Consider the following 18666-nt stretch of genomic DNA (forward strand, 5'->3'; position numbering starts at 1 on the left):
GCCCAGATTTAAAAGAGAAGATTGCTTTTCAATGGGCTGCGTTAGCAGGAGTCTGTGACCAGCTGGTGTGAATGATCATGCACTCTGTGATAGGCTTGCTCAAATGGCAATTTTTTGTTGTGCTTTTTTTTTTGTCAATACAGAGTTTTGGTTAATGAGAATCATACCAGAACTTGAAGAAGGAGAAAAATCTTTCCTGGAAAGGTAAGCTACTGCTGAATGCCAACCAGAAATACTGGCTGTTTTATACAGAAACTGTTCTTTCTTGGGGATAGTTTTAAGCAAAACTATTTATTTTTCTTTCTGTATGTTCTGTGTTACCCAAAACTTGCTACAATTCACATGTAACTTAGCATGTCTTCCAGTGGTCTTGCCATGTCCTACTAATTAAGGCCTTGCCTTTAATTAACACATTATTTATGGTATCATAAATAAAAACACTAGTAAGTTCTAGCAATATTGCTCTCCAGTCCTGTGGCCCTCACCACCTCTTTGGTTTACTTATGCTGGGTGTCAGCATTGCTATTAGTATGTGCTTCTGCACAAGTGTTGTGATGGGACTTCACAGAGGAAGCTTGACCAGATCAGGGAAGAATGAGGCCGATTCTGGCCCTGTATCTAGAAAGTTAATTACATGGCTTTTTGTAACTGCAGAGTATTGTTCTGTTTTATTTACTTCTGAACTGGGGGGTGGGTGGGAAGGAAATTGCAGCTTTTTAGTGAGTATTAAGAAAAAAACCACTACTTTGGAAATGTTAAGGGTTGCAGAAGCAAGCCAAGACTTTCAAAAGTGCTGTAAGGCACTATTTTGCTTATGAGAAGTGAGCAAGAGACTCAATCCACAGCAGGTCTGGAATCACAAATGAGAGTCCTGAACTTTCAGTGTCTTGAGTTATCCTTCTGATGACAGATAATCAAGGGCAACCTGGAGTCCTTATTTAAGCTCTGGTTTATGTGCAAGTGTGCCTGTTCAAACACGCAGCCGTAAAGGTGCCCTTGGGGAGGGGTTGACACAGTTCTGACTTTTGAGTCAATTGTTGCCATGCTGCATTATCTAAAATTGCTAAATGAGGTTAAAAAGAGAGCTAGTTTTTGGAAAGAGGTGTTCATGTGTTTGGAGGGGAGTAGAGTGGAAAAGAGAGAAAAGGAGGTAAAAAGATCTGTTGGACAAAAATGGCTTGTGGTTTTTGGTGTGTTGGTTTTGTGGTTGGGATTTTTGGTTAGGGTTCTTTTTGGTGGTTTTTTTTCTGTGTGTTTCTTCTCCCCCCAGTGCTCAGCTAAACTGCATAGAAACCAGAACACCAAGGTGGACTGGGTTTCTGCCTTTTTGGTGCTTCAAAAATCAAGAGGCAGAAGAAACAAATCACCATGCTGCTTTGAAAATCTCCTGTCACAGATTGCTGCATAGGATGCTTTTATCTTGGTGTAAGAAAACATTAGTTACACCAACAGTATTTATTTGAAGTATTTTGCATGTGTCCGGGTTTCCCAAAATGCACCAAGCTGTTTATGGGAAGGGTGTCTGTGTGGCATGTGCTGTTTGCTTTATGTGTTGTTGCATTTCCCATGATCAACTTCCTGAACAACAAGGGGGGAGGGGTAAATCTGGCTCCACAAGCCTGTGTTGCATGATACTGCCTTATTACTTGTGTTTTTTCCACTTTGCTAATTTGCTCAGATGGTAAAAATTCCACAAAATTAAAAAAAAAACACAAACTTTTTTTAGAAAAGGAACATAATTAGTCCTCAATTACATACAGCTGTGTAGATTTCCAGGCACTTGATTGTTTGAATACAAGTGTTTATAAGCAACATGCCAGCTCCCTTATTTATGACCAGCGTATGATTTAGCTGCTTAGTCACATATTCCTGTTGAAATGTAACTACCTTTAGAGCAAAAGGATATGCCCAGTGTAACCACGGGGGTACAGTCAATTTGTGGGTAGGAAGTCTTTTTAAAAACATAAATAATAAACCCTGTCACTGGGAAGTTTTCGTAGGTAGTTTGGATGGTGGTTTCGGTAGACCTTCCTTTTGATTTCCAGTGATAGTACACCAGTATTTCTATCTTGTTGGATGAACTTTTGCACCAACATGTCAGGCAATAAGGTATCTAAAATGACAAGAACCAAGGTCATTTAGCTCTGAACTGTTGCTACAAGACTCTGGTCAGGAAAGGAAGGTGTGATAAAACCAGAGTTGGAATATCTCAGTTCTTTTTTCCTTCATAAAAGGCTGCTTGCCTTACTCCTTTGGTATTAGCTCTTATGGTTTTCCCTGTATCTAATATTTTTGGTACATAACTGTTCTTTTTGGCAGATGAAACATAAAATTGCTCCCAAATCAGAGTGATATAACAAAGTTGCTGAGATGGTAAAATATTAAGCACACACACATGACTAATGACATCATACAACCAACATCAGTGCATCATCGTTCAGTGATAAGCAGGACTAGAAGAATTCATTAAAATTAGTTTGGCTTCTCTTTCTTTGACAGCTCTAGAGTTAAGCTTGAATATCAATAGTGAAGGTGTTTGCACACAATCTAGCCAGTTATTTCTACCAGGAGACATGCAGGCATTAAGGCATGCAAAGTAAGCTTAGGCCAGGCATATAAGCAGAAAGTTGCTCTAGTATAAATGAGAACGAATTCCATTACTAGATTTCATTTTCAAGGAAATTAGGACATACTGATTAGTAACACTTGGTGCAAAGGACGTGAAAAAGCACAGAGCTTATCCAGCTGTTCTGTATAAACACTGAACAGCCCTTGCTTGAAATGATTATGCATACAATACAATGAAATACATCTGATAAAGGAGAAGAGATAGGAATCACTAACTTTCAGTGATCTAATTTCTTCCAAATGTAGTTTTAAGCAAAGCTTAATTTCCTCAGGCAATATTAAATATTAAATCAGTATTAAACTTAAAGAATATCTAGAGTATATGGATGCCTATTTAGATAACCAATGCTCTTTGATGCTGAAGATGACCACAATCTCATGAGTAAGCCATTTGACCATTAGAACAAGTCCTGTACAGTGACAATGAACAAAGATATGTAAATACAACTTTAAAGAAACTTGCTTTATTTAATTTTTACAATAGGGAGGCACTTTTACATCATAAAAAAAAAAAAGTGCAGAAGTTTCATTATAACTAAAATACTCTAAAAATTTACTCCATAGAACCAAAAAGGAACAGTGTTTTTGTGGGAAAATCAAAGAAAACAAAAATCACTTAATTTCACCTATATACTGTTTATTACACTTAAGCAAAAAACCTAACAAAAACCCCCAAAACAAGCCTTTTCTTCTCCTGTTCACACAGGCCAACATAAGTATTTATAGTATTGCTGGTACTTTGTGTTCCTTATCTAATAATTTCTGCATTTGTTTTACAAGGCAAAGAGGCTGACTCAAGGGCTTGCCAAAATTCAGTGGGTGCTGAGAATGCTATTAAATGAAGTAATCACACATGTATTTGATGTCAGAAGTCCCAGTTTGGCTCTGTCTTGCAAGGAAATCCTGCTTATTTTAGTCAAATTAATATTCAGCTTGGGCCCAAATTAAGTATGTGTGCATTAGGATGGGAGGAGAGCAGGAGGGGATGCTTTCCTGCAGTTACTTCCCTTCCACAGCATCTGAAGAAGTCAAAACTTTTTTTACATGCCATCCTAGAAAAGTGAACTAGTTGTTCACTGGCAATGAGCACCTGGGTGTCAGCCGTACAGTATTCCTGCTGATAAGTAGCTACCTATGAACCAGTGCTGGACAGATTCAGAGACTGCACTGAGGCTGCCTGGTGTGAAAGTCAGGACAAATCCTGTATTACATGATGTAAGTGGGAAGAAAAGTTTACTCAGACAAACCAATAATGTTCAAAAAATGGGCTCAGATTCTGCAATACTGACATTCTAAAGCTAGTACTCAACAATGAAAGAAACTTCACTAATGCCACCAGGAATATCTCTGGAGAAAGGCAATCCTCAAAATCAGTATTGTCACGATCCATCCTTTAGTACATACATTTCCACTTCAAAGTCTCAAGTGAAGAAAGCAAACCTTAGGTCAAGAATTCTTGCAGATAAATGTCTCTCTGCCTGATGGATGAGAGCATCCATTCATTGCTTACAGCAATTCTCTTGCTATTTATTTGGTTTGGGGTTAACAGAACCACTAGGTGGGCTGCACAGGGAGGCTTCTGGTTGTGTGAAAATGAGATTGGAAATAGAAAGAACACTCCAATGATATTAAAGAAATATTAGAAATGCTCAAAATAAGCACATCTGAGGAAAACAATACTTTTCAAATTACCTGATCCATTAAAGTTGGCTGAGCAGAATATGGATTTACATTCTGATGTTACAAGCAAAATTTAGGCTTTCAAGCACATCAGAAACACAGGCCTCATAAATACATCTCTTCAGGGGCTCTGTGAATGCAAGGTGGACCTAAATAAAAGGAATATGATGGACCATGAGAGGGTGCTCTTATTGAAGAGTGCTAGATTTGTCAGGAATGGAAGAAACATTTGCTGCCATTCCTCAGCTTTACTTAGAAAATTCCAGTTTTGATGTCCTTCTGATGAATCCCGGAGCTCCTTCCTTCATGCCATCTCTTCTGCTTTCCATAAGCGCCTGGGGTATATTTTAACCCACTTTGAAAGTAAATTACCTGACCTGATCCACAACACTTGTTAGAAGTCTAAAGCTGGGTTCCTAAGATAGAAGAATTAAAGCTGGTACAAAAACTGTAACAAGGGCTACCTTCAGAAGCTGAGTTACATAAAAAAAAGTTGAGTTTTGAAGTTGCTTTCCCAATACTGATATAACTTGTAAACATTTTCACAGAGAGCTTGGGCTCTGAATTCCAGAGTATTTTTTCCTTTACCAAAAGCACATCTAAAACCTGTAGAGATTTATTTTCATATGTAACACTTGGGAAAGTTTAATGAGAATTGTTTTGTTTTGAATACCTTATCAAAATTTGCAACTTGTAGCTTTATGCTGATATATGGAAAATAAGAAGTAAAATTGGTTATAAACAGAGCTTCCTGAGCCTGCTCTCCAGACTAAGTATATCATGGGCATAGCATGAGCATGGAATATAAATCTAGCTTTAAGATCTATCACTGATAGTAATAAAATAATATTTTACAGAATTTTTATCTTGATTGTCTCTTTATAGCTGAAAAGAGAGGGCATTTCCCCCCCCTCCATTGTATATAAAAGGGAGGAAAAACATGCTGTTGAGTATTTTCCTGGCACATCTTGAATAAAATAATATAGACTTCACTACGGCATGAGACTAATGACACAACATGTATCTGAAATAAAAATGTTAAATTAAGAATGGAATAGCTACTGCATAATCAGTGGGCATGAGTGAGATCTAATGTCATTGTGTTTAGAAATGGCTTCATCCAGGTCCAGCTGTCTGTTGTTGACCTTCACCTCCATGCAGCCATTATAAAAAGCAGTTACTAACGTAGCACCCAGAGGAACATCTGCACAGAAACACATTCAATTTATTAGGCCAAGTCATGCAAATTCTTAGGTATTTTTCAGATTAGCAAAAACATGGGTAATACTCCATTCCCCAACCATTAGTCATCCATGGGAGAAAAGAGCAAATTGGCAGGAAATATTTGTTTTTCTCCCTTTTCTTTAAGATTGTAGTAAAGTCAGGAAAGCTAAGAAAGGTCAGTAAAACTTGAAATATTCATTAGACATCTCCTCCCATCCAAAAACCTAACTGTGTGAATGGTTTTCATAGTAGCCTTTCCTGTATTAACAACTGTGAACTGATAGTTTTTTTCCTGGAGTCCACTGTTCTTGTCCTGACCTATAAACAGATGTTCATGGGTTTAGAGGTCACAGAAAGAACCATCTTACTTCTGCCAGAAAGGTACTCTGGATTAAAAACTGCAAGTTCTCAGATAGGAGACCCCTGGGAACTCCACACATTTTACTGCTTCCTTATGGCTTCTTCCAAGTCAATTCTCTGTAAAAGACTTACTTGCTTTGTTGCTTATGTAGGTATTTTTTGGGTTATGGCAACATCAGATCATGGATATGCTTCCAGGAAGCAGTATGTTAAGCCAAAAATCAAGCAGGCATTACTCTGAGGTCTTAGAGTACAACTATATTCTTACAAGGCAGGCATAAGGTGATCCAAGTACCTTCAAGCAACTAGTAGAGGATGCCTAGAAACCGATCTTAAGAGCATTGAATTTTTTTTTTTCAGATGTTTATCACCTTGTTGCTCCTAGAAAAAAGACTTGATGGTCTGGAGAACAAGAAATGCTGCCTCCTTGTAATTTTATTTTGCTGTAAACTGAGGCACTGCATAAACAGTCCTGTAGAATTATGCCCTTCTGCTCCAGAGATAACACTGCTGTCATAGAATTGAACAAGTCTCATTTAGCCTGCACTGGTTGTGTTGAATTAATTAACAAGCAGCATACTCCCAATGCTGTTACTAGTTTGAAGGAATGTGTATAAAAATTAGGACTTCTGGTCTTCATGAAATGCATATTTTTGTTAGGTGCCTTTAACTATACAGCTCTCTGCACTGTAGGCTCAGTATGGGGGTCCTTACCTACCTTTTTATACTACTCAGTAATCACAAAGATTTTTCAGAGGTGAGTCAGAATAAGTAAATGAATCAGTGTAGCCAAACTGGCTGTATATGGAAACCTAAATTAGTTTTCCTCTTAGTTTCTCTCTTTGGTAACAGGGGATGTTGTGAAAGAGGCTCCTTTGGATAACGTGGGGGTTTTGTTGCTTTTTTGAGAATTCCAAGTACAAACTGTTTTTCTGTTAATTTGAATGCTGAAGATACCTTTTGAAACAGAGATTGCACCTTCAGGGAGCAGCAAGTAATTTAACACTGCTTATCTATTTGGGATGCATAACTGAAGTCAAGGTATTAGCTCTTAGGGTGCCAATTTTGTGGCTGGCAATGTAGTAGGAAAGAATCCCTTAAATATCATGAAGACAAAGAGGTCTAAGAAATGATCAGAATCTTAGTTAAGTTACAATGTCTCAGTTAACCTACTGACTCACCTCTACTAAGTAAATATTGACTTAATCTCCTTTCTTTTAAAAGGGAACTAGTATTACGGAAATGCTGATGCTTGCCTATTATGGTATGTGAAGGTACTACACCATTAGTGCATTCTTCTCATTCTACGCATTCAACTTGAATTTAACTCACCTCATTATCTGGTTTCCCAGATATTGCATATCCATTAAAAAAAAAAAATTGTAGGGTAAATTGTCATATTTGGTGCCTAAATTATGTTACATCTCTGATTAACAGCGTATGAAGACTTGCAGAGAACAAGTAAATACCAACTTAGGGTCATGGATGCTGAGGCAACTGTAATTTCAGACACAGGCTGCAGTACCTGCAGTGCAGCCCTGAACACCTGGCTTCTATTTTGACAGGCAAGCCTGGAGGGTAGAACCATAATTCCAACTTTTCCTGTATATGCTATTTTGGAAGAAATGCTTAAAGAGACCATCTCCAAAGGATGCAGAGTTCCTCCCCTCTTTCTACATCTGTGCACCCCTGTCTCGTACAGAAGAAACACACCACAGCTAAAGACCAGCTGTATCTGGGGCAGTGCTATGATGCTACAGCCTGCATGGAAAGTGGGTGTCACTTCAAGACTGTGTTGGTCAAACTTCTCAGATTTCTTCAGGAATTGTGACTTACTCTCCCTAAAATACCTTTAAGAGAGGATACAGAAAAGTCCTGCCAATAGGAAAACTGTTCCCCTACCAGTTTTCAAGATTAAGGTTTTGAAAAATCTTCATGTGTGGCCATGCTATTTTTTCCTCATGATACACCCTGAAGTCAAACTATTTAATAAGAATGTGTACACCTTGTGTACAAAACAATGCTTGTACGTCTTAAGGCTGGGGATACACTTGCAGATGTCTTTAAACAAAGTATTTGCTGTTTCAACACATTTTCTGTCTCGTAAAGATTGCCAGTCATCCACTGGCCACAGTTTGTTTAATTGCTTAATTGGTGAAACCATATTCCTGCCTTCTTCTGCATGTCTAACCGTTTACTTTAAAATGCCTGGTTTTCTTATGTGCTTGATGCAGTTCCTAAATGGTGCCGGCTGGTGGCACTTCAGAAATATGCTATGCTCACTCCTCCCATTTTCCAAATTCAAACTTCTAGAGACTGATGCCTTTTAATGGGCCTAATAATGCTGCTGTTTAAAAGCAGGCTCCCTCAAAAGGTGAATCGATTGGATGAAACAAGAAGCACTTTGGGAAAATACTTGTTTCTTTCGGTAGAGCTGTAGGTTTTTGCTAGCTTGGATAAGGCTCAATATAATCAGGCTTGTACAAATAATAAAATTAATGAAAAGAAATATAATTCACCTGGCAGGCCGCCCAAGTAGGTAACAACATTTGTCATCATTGCTTGATGCAGGACAGAGAGTTGCTCTGAATTGCTTCTGTCTGTGTGTGAATCAACTGACAGCTCAAGTTGCTGTTTGGTTACTAGAAGTCCAACCAGCACTTTTCTGGGTGTACATAACTTCTTTGATTCCAGATGTGCAACAATGATGTTTCCAATGGTCACAATGATTTTCTAAATGGAAGAATGGTAGGTCACAAAAGACATCACAGATAACTTTAACATACAATGATACTTAGTTATGATGCATTTTATATTTGGAAGTAGAAGAAAAGGAAATGTTAGAGCCAAATTTTAAAAATTGTACCTGAAGTTGGAAAAGTTACTAAAGCTGATGTATAAACATAACCTTCTTGATAAATGTTAATTATTTTTATTCTTAAATTGTTTAAGTGAGAAAGTTTACTTTAAAAAATATTTTTGGCTATGATTCTGAGATGAAATCCTTTTTCTCTTAAAGGCAAAAAGAGTACTGCTACAGTTTCAAAAGTAACCAAGTGTTCCCTATATGATCGTATTTATGGCAGAAGCATGGATTAGCCACCATGTATAATCATGCTCTATCTTGGTATGCTTGATGTAAACAGATGTAAATGGAATTTTAAGGACAAAAATATCTGGAAATTATCATTATACCATTACTATAATATCATCATTCTACTTCTGTCATAATCCCCTTTCTGCTTTGTGCTTTTGGAAGGAAAAGTTAAAGAAGACACGATGGAGTGGATAGTACTTGACAGAAGAGTGCTTAGTGCTTAGACACTGCTGTAGCAATCCTTAATAGTAGTATTTTTTCTGTACATTTCTCACTATATAATCTAAGTGCTTTTCAAAATATTAATTCAGCCTACCAGCTCCACTGCAAACAAGTGTGAGTATATGCAAAGAAGTGGGTTTTTTAGTTTGATTTTTCACAAATGGAGTAATAAGTTAAGTGAGACAAAAACAAGAGGTGTGACTTATATGCGTAACAGCTCCTAAGATAATTATAAGATCACCTGTGAGTCAGAGGAGTTAGAGTCCATTATGGACAAAGCAAGAGGCACTGTTTCATTAGAAACCAAGGCAAACATAACACCAGTGTCTGTGGATGGGCGAATAGTCATAGTCACATTTATTAGCCAATCTTCAGCACTGTCAAGATTATCTGTTTTAAAAAGAATAATTGAAATTAATAAATCCATCCATTCCTGTTAATGAAAAATTAATATGGTGTCAAAAATTAGTATTTAATCTGCTCTCACTGTGGAAAAAAACCATTACTAATCTCCAGAAAAAAAACAAGCGAAATTTGAAACTTTTAGAAAGAAGTCTAAAAAAGTAAGTCTAAAAAACAACCAAAGAAACCCCACCAAAACAAAACACACAAAAATTTTCCCTAATGTGCTGTGCTTATTGAACTTCTTTTTTATTATTTTCTTTAATTATTATTTTTTCCTTTGCTGCTTTCTTCATTCTAATGTGGAAGAGGTGCCACATTCATTAGCAGTCAGTTAAATATTGAACCTGAAAAAGCAATTTACTCCTAAATTGTTGCCACTGAGTAGAAAACTGGCAGTTCTCATACACTTTTACAGTCCAAAGCAGTTCCCCTATTAAAATGGGAACGCACAGGTATGTAAAGGTGCAGATGATGCAAATATAATTTCATATGATGTGTTCATAGTGAAGCCAATAGAAAATTTACTATTTAAAGAGATATTTGTCATTCTTGTATCTTTTATTCCAGTATCTCTTCCAGTCAAATCTACTAGTTTCTCGATTTCTAGTTATTTCTTCAGGAAGCAGAAATCGTAGAACATGAGGTGAGGTTATATTTCTACACAAAACTAAGTGAGCTGGGAGACAGTGGGCTGTAACAGCAGAAGCAGAAGTAGCAGTAACAGCAGAAGAGCAGCAGTAGGTGTGGGCAACATCTGGGGGGTGTGGGGAGTAAGAACAGAAAGGAGAGAGGGCAAAGTCATGACAATAGCCCTAAACACAAAGCTCAGGAGGGGTCATGGCAGCATGGTTTTAGTGGATGAATGGGAGGAAAGGTGAGTGACATAGGGAAGCCCTGATACAAGTTGGCAGGAAGCGTAGAATATAAAAAGCTGGAGAAATAATTTTACATGTGCTAGGGAACATAAAGAAAAGGCCTGGGAAAGAATAGCAAGTCCTGGGATGAAAAGGACTGCGGATTAGAGCAGCACTGAAGCATAGCATAACATTAAGGATGGGGAAGAGTATAATGACAAGAGGATTTGGCATGGCACTTGAGATGTCTCTTGCTGGTCTCTGAAGTGTGCACAAGGAGATCATGGATTGGAAAATTTGAAATTAGGGCAGGTCAGGCAAGAAAGTTCTGGGTTCAGGAAGGAGCAAGAGATACACCTAAAACCTCTGGACAGGATGCAGAATTGCATAGACAAAACTATCAGTGATCATTTTCTCCATTCCCAATCTTCTTTTTCTGCCAGTAGAATGATAACTTTCCTCAGTGATAAATGGGAGAGAATTAGATCTCTGGAAAGTTAGTGTTCAACACTGCTTACCCTTTGCAAGTAAAGAATATGCTTCCTAACCTAAAGCACTTTGAATATTATATGGGTGACACCAATGGGATCAGAATTTTCATTCAAGAAAATCTCTAACAGAAGCTACAGGAATCATTGCTGGATACGGTAGTGTATAACTGTGTGTTTCTTTCAACAATTGGCTCCATCATTGGTCCAGCAAAAAATATAGTAATAGACAGAAAAATACTTACTGTAGTTTATCTGAAACTTTGCCATTCCAGTGCCAGGGTAGAAGGACCCTCTTCCCACTGATACTAAACAGTGTTTGCTTTCCTTTTCTTGAATAACTTCTTTTACACCTGAATGGCCCTGATTCATCAGGTTCCAGGCACGAATGCATCCATCTAGCCGAGGGTTTATCTGTAAAAGAATAACAGCACTAGGTGTTGCATTCACAGTTGTTTTAAAAATATCAATAATAAGGCATTACTTTACATATTAACTTATTTCTGGGTAGTAAAAGCTTTATCAATGCTATAGGCTATGGTGCTGGTGGTGGGAGAAAACAAATGGCAAGCTTTTAGTACTTCAACCCTCAAAAGGTTTTTCTGATTTATTAACATTTCCCATTTTGATGCTAGTGATCTGTACAAAAGAGATTGCTTCAATTTTTAAATCTTGCACTGTCCTTTAGATCACAACAGCTTTTCTGCAGCTGAAAGATACTGATCATTAGCACTGTTCCTTGTTCAAGGTTTCATTTTCTCCTTGTACCAAAGTACAAAGAAATTTCTGGAATTACTTTCTATTGAGAGGATATTGTTGTATTGCATCATATTTGTTGTCTCTTCACTTTTGAGCAGAAATTGCCTTTTTTTTTTTTTTTTAATAAAAATAAGGGTGCTGCCTCGACTGTACAGTTACTTTCTGCCTCTCTGTTTATACCAACTGTCAGTTTGAGGGCTCCTGAACTGAGAAGCAGACAGTCGCAACAATTTGACTGTACCCATCTCCAGCATAAGACAGAGCTATCAAGGATGGAAACTGAAAGAATCAGGGCCTTTTCCCACCTGGACTATTACAAAACCTAGTAAAAATGAAAGCTCACTGTGCTGCCTGCCCAGTGAACTCCATTCCTATTCAGAGTATACCTAACAAAAGCTAGAACCAGAAATATGAATCACTCTGAAATGGTCTTTCATTATTTAGGGAATCTTAAAGATATGTTAGGAAGCAGGCTACAGAATTCTGAAATTAATATTAGACTGTAAGTGCTGTGTTTATAAAAAGTTATGTTCATAACTTAAACTTGACTGAAGACAGACTCATGCATGTTTATTTTCAAAACAGTGGTTTAATAACTTTATTTTCATTTTCTAAATCAGTTCCATGCCACTCTTCCTTACTCTGTGACTACTAAGTAAACAATACAAAACCAACAAATAATGGAATGGTATTAATCAATACTACTCTTATTATTTTAGTTACCTGTTTAACAAGAGTGTTGCCCACTTTGCGAGGTAATCCTGCAATGTACACTTTAGTTTCCAAGAAACCTTGTGATTGCTTAAAAAGAGTTCCTGGGCTGTTAATGCTCATCACGGCTTCCTTAGCTATTTTTACACTGATGCTGTGTTCTAGTTCTTCAACTGATATCTAGAATGAAATACAAAGTATCACATATATACATAAACAACTATGTTAACTATTTTAAATACTAATTACATGTACCTGTATGAAGATTTACTAATGTTTCTTGAAATACCTAACTTGCAGATATTTAATGCAGTAGTTTTAATGCCGTCAATATTTACAGAATATTTAAACTTAAATCACAACAACTGTGCATACCCATGGACACCCACAGGAGGATGAATTTCCATTCCACCTCCATCCTACGCCTGGGAAAAACCATGCAGCTGGTTAATTTGCTTTATGCATTATAGAGTTTGCAAGAAGCAGATCTCTACAATTGCTCTGTATGCAATCCACATTTGGAATACAGTTCTCCATGTCACTGCAACCTGCTACAGAGCATTGAATCTTCAGATGAGACATAGACAAAACAGGTTGAACATGTGCTCCCACTGTTATTAGGCATCAAAGTAGATTTTTAATCTCAAGGAAGTTGTACTGAACTGAAACAGGAGGTTTGTGCAGAATCCTAGCTTCTTTTTCCCCACTTTAGAAACAAACAAAATCTAATTGATGTTAGTAATTTGGTGTGATTTATAGATGGTGTAAGTGAGCAAGGCCTTTCCTCTTAAGTATGCAAGCTTAAAGAACAAGCTGGATTTCTGGTCTAGCAAATATAAAACTTGTTCTCTAGACAAAGTATCTAGTAACTACACACTTGACCATTCAATCACACTTTTAAATATACTGCTGCTTCCTTTTTCATGATTACAAACAGTATTTCCTATGTTGCCAGCTAGTGGTAATTACTTCTTCTCAATTGTAAAAAGATGCCACAACTTCTCAGATGAAAGGCATTCTTGTGCATTTCTTGTTTGATTTTTAAATCTGAGATTTGAGGGCATTATTTTAAGCCTTTTTAACAGCTGCTTAGCTTCTCCCTATTTTACTTATCAAGACAGAATGCTCCTGTAGTGGGTTAAAGGAAGGAAAGGGGAGAGGAAAACCCAGCTTACTATATGCCACAGTCCATCATTAATGGCTTTGCCTCCACTTGTGACTTTAGTTCCAAATTCATTCTTGAATTGAATTTCAATCTTCCCATCTCGAAGAGCAAGCAAGATCCATGCTGTATTGTCAAGGGATTCTGCATATAGTATAACTCCCTCTGCATCGTATGTCCGGAAATCAAATTCTGCTGTAAATCTGAGTTGTAAAGAAAGAATCTTAAGAAGAAGACAGGAAACGTGAAATACCGTATAATCTAGGATAACTCATTAACAAGATAAAAAAATATTCATAGATACTAACCTTTTGGTAACTCCGTATTTGAGAAGTTGTGATATTTGCACACAATTAGTCAATAGGAGAATCTAATGTAAGCCTTGTTCATCTGAATCCAGTGAAAAGTTTCAAAATGTAAGCCTTGTTCATCTGAATCCAGTGAAAAGTTTCAAGATTAATGCTCTTAGCTGGGATTTGAAAGAGTCTTCATTCAGTTCTCAAATCTGCTATGACTTTTGCATGGGAAGGATATCACACTCATGTGAGTAAGAAATAGATGTAACATTCCTGTTTCATTTTGTGGAGATGTGATGCAGAAAAAATACATGATCTATTATGTGCAACAGGGTTGCAAATTGTTGTCCTACAGTAATTATAACCTAGTAATTTGCTTTGGTTACTGCTACCTTTTGTATGTCGCTCTAATTTGAGGATTTGTTGTCTGGAGATTAGCAGTTGGTTGAATGTGTAGCAAAATTACGGTTTACATCACAGTATCTGCACAGTGGAAGAGGGAGAGCTTAAGTGTAGTAAAAACCAGTCCATAACTCTTAGAAATTTTGGTCTGGATAAAATAGATTAAGGATGAAAGGAGAAAACAAAGCATTTGGAAGTTAGGATTTGCTGAAGACAACAGAAGAAACAAATAAGGGAGTGGTAATTTAGTAACTCAAGTTGCTTTCACTCTGTTTTGTTCTTTGTCCACTAGATGTCATTGTCTCTCATGCAGGCCCACAGAAAAATCATTGTGTATTTACACAGAGATTACTAAGATAGCTTCAAACATTTATCAGCTTAGAAAGGTCTTCCAGGAGAGTGTTATTGCCTGAGCAGCTTGGAATACGGGGAGAGGAAAAAGCTTTATGTCCTATAAGCCTCTGGGGATTATCAGCTCAACAGCTGCTGTTGCTGTTAACCTCAAGTTGTTTGGTCAGTAAGTAAGTCAAGGAATTCTGCAATTTTGGCTGCTGCAGTGAAGATGTCCAAGAGTGGTAAAGGGGTCTTTACCATTATCTATTGTTCTGACAGGTGTAAAGGAAATCATACAGATGGCTCTCTAGAGAAGGTACTGTGCTCTGTTAGTGTCCTTGGAACACCCCGTGAAAGGAAACATGGGGTGTAGGGGGAAGCATTGGCCTGCTTTTGTTTCTCAGCAGTACATGAGTAGCATCTGGCAGCTTCTACCCAGAGCAGAGGTGAAGTAGCACCAACATCCAAATGCCAGCTACTCCCATATATAACTGTAAATGTACAGTTACTATTTTGGTATAATATCTGAATTTTATGTTGAGAATTCTAAATGCCTTATTGTACCTGTATCACCAGTTCAAATCTTTTCCAGCCCCTCTTCTTCAGAATAAGCTTCTGTGATGAGGAAGCACCAATCTTTTTGCTCTCTTGTCCACAAACCAATGGGATCTGCTGACTATTCAACTTACAGACCTCAGTCCTTTTCCTTTTTTGTCCATTCAAGTTTGAATTTCATTGAACACTTTCTCCCAGTCCACACACCTCTCCCTAGAACAGCACAGGTAACCAGGACTGTAATGACTGGAAGACTCCAACTCTCTTAGACAATAGATATGATCAAATCTGAATGCCAATGGTGTATGTCTTGCCCTAGGTGTGCACTGTTTCCTGACTGAGACACAGCTGCTACTGCCTCCCAACTGCTTCTGAGCTATCTGGAAGAAACTTGCTGACCTTTAAGTTTTGCTGTATAAGTGAGTTGCTGTCCATACTGATGTGGCTGCTCAAGGATAACGGTACCACCAATAAGAAATGCTGTAAACTGACAAGAGACATGATACCCTCACGTGTGCACTTTCAAATTACTCCAGCTCCCTCTCAGTGCTGGTATATGTAGGAACCCGATTTAATTCCTTCTCCATACAAAGGGGTCTTAACCAGTGGGGAGACAGTGATGCAACTTATTCATGCAAAGCACTTTTTCTAAACCCTCAGGAAATTAATGGAAACAAATGTCCATAATTTCAATGCATACTTGCATCAATAGCAAATGCTTACCTTGTGACATTTGGCAATTTGAACTTTAAATACAGAACGGGAATTCCTATAAATTGCTCTGCCAGATAAAGCAGTTCATGATTCTTTTCAAGGTGTAGTGGGATACACTCAGTAATAGACTGCAAATGGTGAAGGAAAAAAAAAAGTTGTTAATGCATCGTGATAGTTCAGGAAGCAACTCCTATACTTGGCTGTTAGTCTGTCTTTTATTTATTTATTTTTTAAATCAATGGATTATCTCTGGGATTTTTGCACGGTTTTTGCTTTTTTTAAACTTGAATACCTATGTAAAAATGAAGGGGTGTTTTTTTTATTTTGTTTGAAATGTCCATCATTGAAACTGTTACAGGATAATTCCAGTTAAAATACAGTTCTGGTGGATTGCAACTGATATTTAAACATTCAATATTCAAATTAAGAATTCAAATCTTCCACCAGGCACCTTCCTTTCACTAGGGAACTGTGGCCCACATGTACTAGGGTCCTGTCAGGCTCCATTATTAATGTTGTCTGGAATCTAAACCTGATTGGATGTTAGAAGGGAACAGGGCCACAGCTGTGCCTTGAGAAGATTTAATTTAAACATAAATAAATCACGTTTTATTTTCTTTATTAATATTTATGTCAAGTCATAGCTGGACAATCTCTAGTACTACTAGAATAATTTACCTGGAATAAAAAGTAACAATTTACAATTGGATTAAATAACTGATTAATAGAAAATGTTTCTATATGGCTGTTCCTTAAGCTTTGAAAAGGAATGTCAATGAAATAAGCACCGCAATCCCTGCTGAAATTACACTGAATTAATATTTCTGAGAACTGTTAGTGGGGATATGAGGATCTTAAGACTACATCATCAGGAAAACTGTCAAAGAAGTTCAAAGTATTTGTGACAACAGGAAGGCCTACAACAGTATGTAAACCTGGGATGAATTCTAATGCTTTAACCCCAGTCAGTGTGAGCAATCACAGTCTGCCAACTGCACTTCCAATGATGGGGGGGAAATGGTGCTTGTTCTCTTAGGTATTCATCTACTTGAAATCTGAAACAAATATGTTTACATCCAGAAATAATGTCTATTTCCTGTGTGGCATAATCTTAAACTAGTAGAACATTCAGTAAACAAACATCAGGTATCCATTCTAAGGCATTGTTTACTTCTTTGTGTTCTGAATGATGATGTTATAATCAATATCTACAGTTTTTCTTCAAGAGTAACACACTCAGATTTCTTTTAGGTACAGAGAATTAGGCTCTGCATGTGGAGAGAGGTGGGAAGTCCTCCACAATACCATTTAGAGCACCTGTTTCATTGACTAACAGGAGCCTAAAAGTCTCTTTGACCTAATGTTGTCCCTCAAAACACCCCTTGAATGTCTTCTATATGATGCCAGGATGGTAGTCCTACAGAAGAGAAGGATCAAGAATAGGTGTGAAGGGCTCTTCTGCCGTCCTCACATGCTGTACTTTGTTAAAGTTAATGCAGCTCCCAAACTCTGACTTCTGTATTCACGATGCATCCATTTCATTAAATCTGTAAGTGTCCCTCCTGAACTTTATAACGACCTGATTTTATGCCCGCTAGTGTAACTAGTCTTCAGATTGTACGTATTTTCAGCTGATTAAACTATTTTTTACCAATTAGAAGCCCTGAAACTAACTTCCAGATAGAGAGTTAATAACTTTTCATGAAAATGAAATGCAATGACTGAAAGTGTTGTTCTGAAATTAAATTTCAGAAAGCACAAACAATTTGAATACATGCTAGAACTTGTCAAATCTTGTTCCTAGACTTTAAGCCCAATATTGTTATACTGTCAGAGGTGTTTTTTGTTGGCAGTTATCTAAGCTCACTTAGCATAACAGGTTCCAGCCTGCCTCAACCCTTCAAAGTATACAGAGGACCACTCACAAGAAAATCCTTGAACTGGGATTCTCCAGAGTTTCAAACCTTCTGCTAAGAAGCTTAACTTTTCAAACCAGTCAAGAATGGCCAATATTGGCTGCAAGATTTTCTTCAATTGGCAAGTGCTTTTTCTCAGGCTGCAGCAGATGAGAACTGTGAAAAACAATCCATGTTTTTCAAGCCAAACAGGCAAAGCATAAAGTAATTCTGAAAAGGTGAGTGAAAATTCTTGCGCAGTTGAAGGAAAACCCGGGAACATATGGACAAATGGACTATTCTGACTCTGAGCAAGCTGAACAGGAATTATTGGTTTGATAGGAGAAAGCTGGGACTTAGGTGGAAGTAGCAAGGAATAAAGACAACTGGCTAAGGCAAGCTTGTCTTGACAGGACTCCTATAAATGAGCATGCATGAGCTGAATGGCATCTAAATCCCAACTGGGTCTGCTTTGTGAGCCAAACCTCAACTCAAAGAGTCTCCAGCACTTTCTCAGCAACTTTGAATCAGTTCTCAACTTCCCATTTTTCATAATTTAATTTATCCTGTCATCAATAAATATCCAATTTTGATTTTCTGTATGGAATTTTACATAGTGCAGTTTTACCTCACAGTTCTTCATGTCCTTAGAGAGCTTGAACCCTTTCTTGCCATCACAGTAGCAGCTGTAACTTCCTGGAGAGTTTACACAGAGTTGAGCACAAACATTTTCAGCACATTCATCAATATCTAGGACAAATGGAAGTATACAGAAAGATTTATTTAGATTATTCATGGCAAAGACAGAAAACTAAGACAATAAATTAATGGGAAAATGGACAAGATGGGTTTTCTGGCATAACATTAATCCAATAGGTGAC

At 37.4% G+C, this 18666-nt stretch overlaps 1 protein-coding gene across 3 annotated transcripts in view; it reads right to left on the reverse strand.

The window, feature by feature from the left end:
* Nucleotides 1-3070: 3070 nt before the first annotated feature.
* Nucleotides 3071-18666, reverse strand: part of PROS1 (protein S) — a 35592-nt gene continuing 19996 nt past the window's right edge. For all 3 annotated transcript variants that reach the window (XM_051608562.1, XM_051608560.1, XM_051608563.1), the window contains 8 exons: nt 18414-18535; nt 15900-16018; nt 13604-13793; nt 12441-12608; nt 11204-11372; nt 9453-9601; nt 8412-8625; nt 3071-5512 (listed from right to left, as the gene is read on the reverse strand). In XM_051608562.1, coding sequence (XP_051464522.1) covers nt 5367-5512; nt 8412-8625; nt 9453-9601; nt 11204-11372; nt 12441-12608; nt 13604-13793; nt 15900-16018; nt 18414-18535 — 1277 coding nt within the window. In that variant the 3' untranslated portion in view covers nt 3071-5366. The remainder of the gene's footprint in view (nt 5513-8411; nt 8626-9452; nt 9602-11203; nt 11373-12440; nt 12609-13603; nt 13794-15899; nt 16019-18413; nt 18536-18666) is intronic.

Source organism: Apus apus, chromosome 1 (assembly GCF_020740795.1).
Source record: "Apus apus isolate bApuApu2 chromosome 1, bApuApu2.pri.cur, whole genome shotgun sequence".
Taxonomy (NCBI): domain Eukaryota; kingdom Metazoa; phylum Chordata; class Aves; order Apodiformes; family Apodidae; genus Apus; species Apus apus.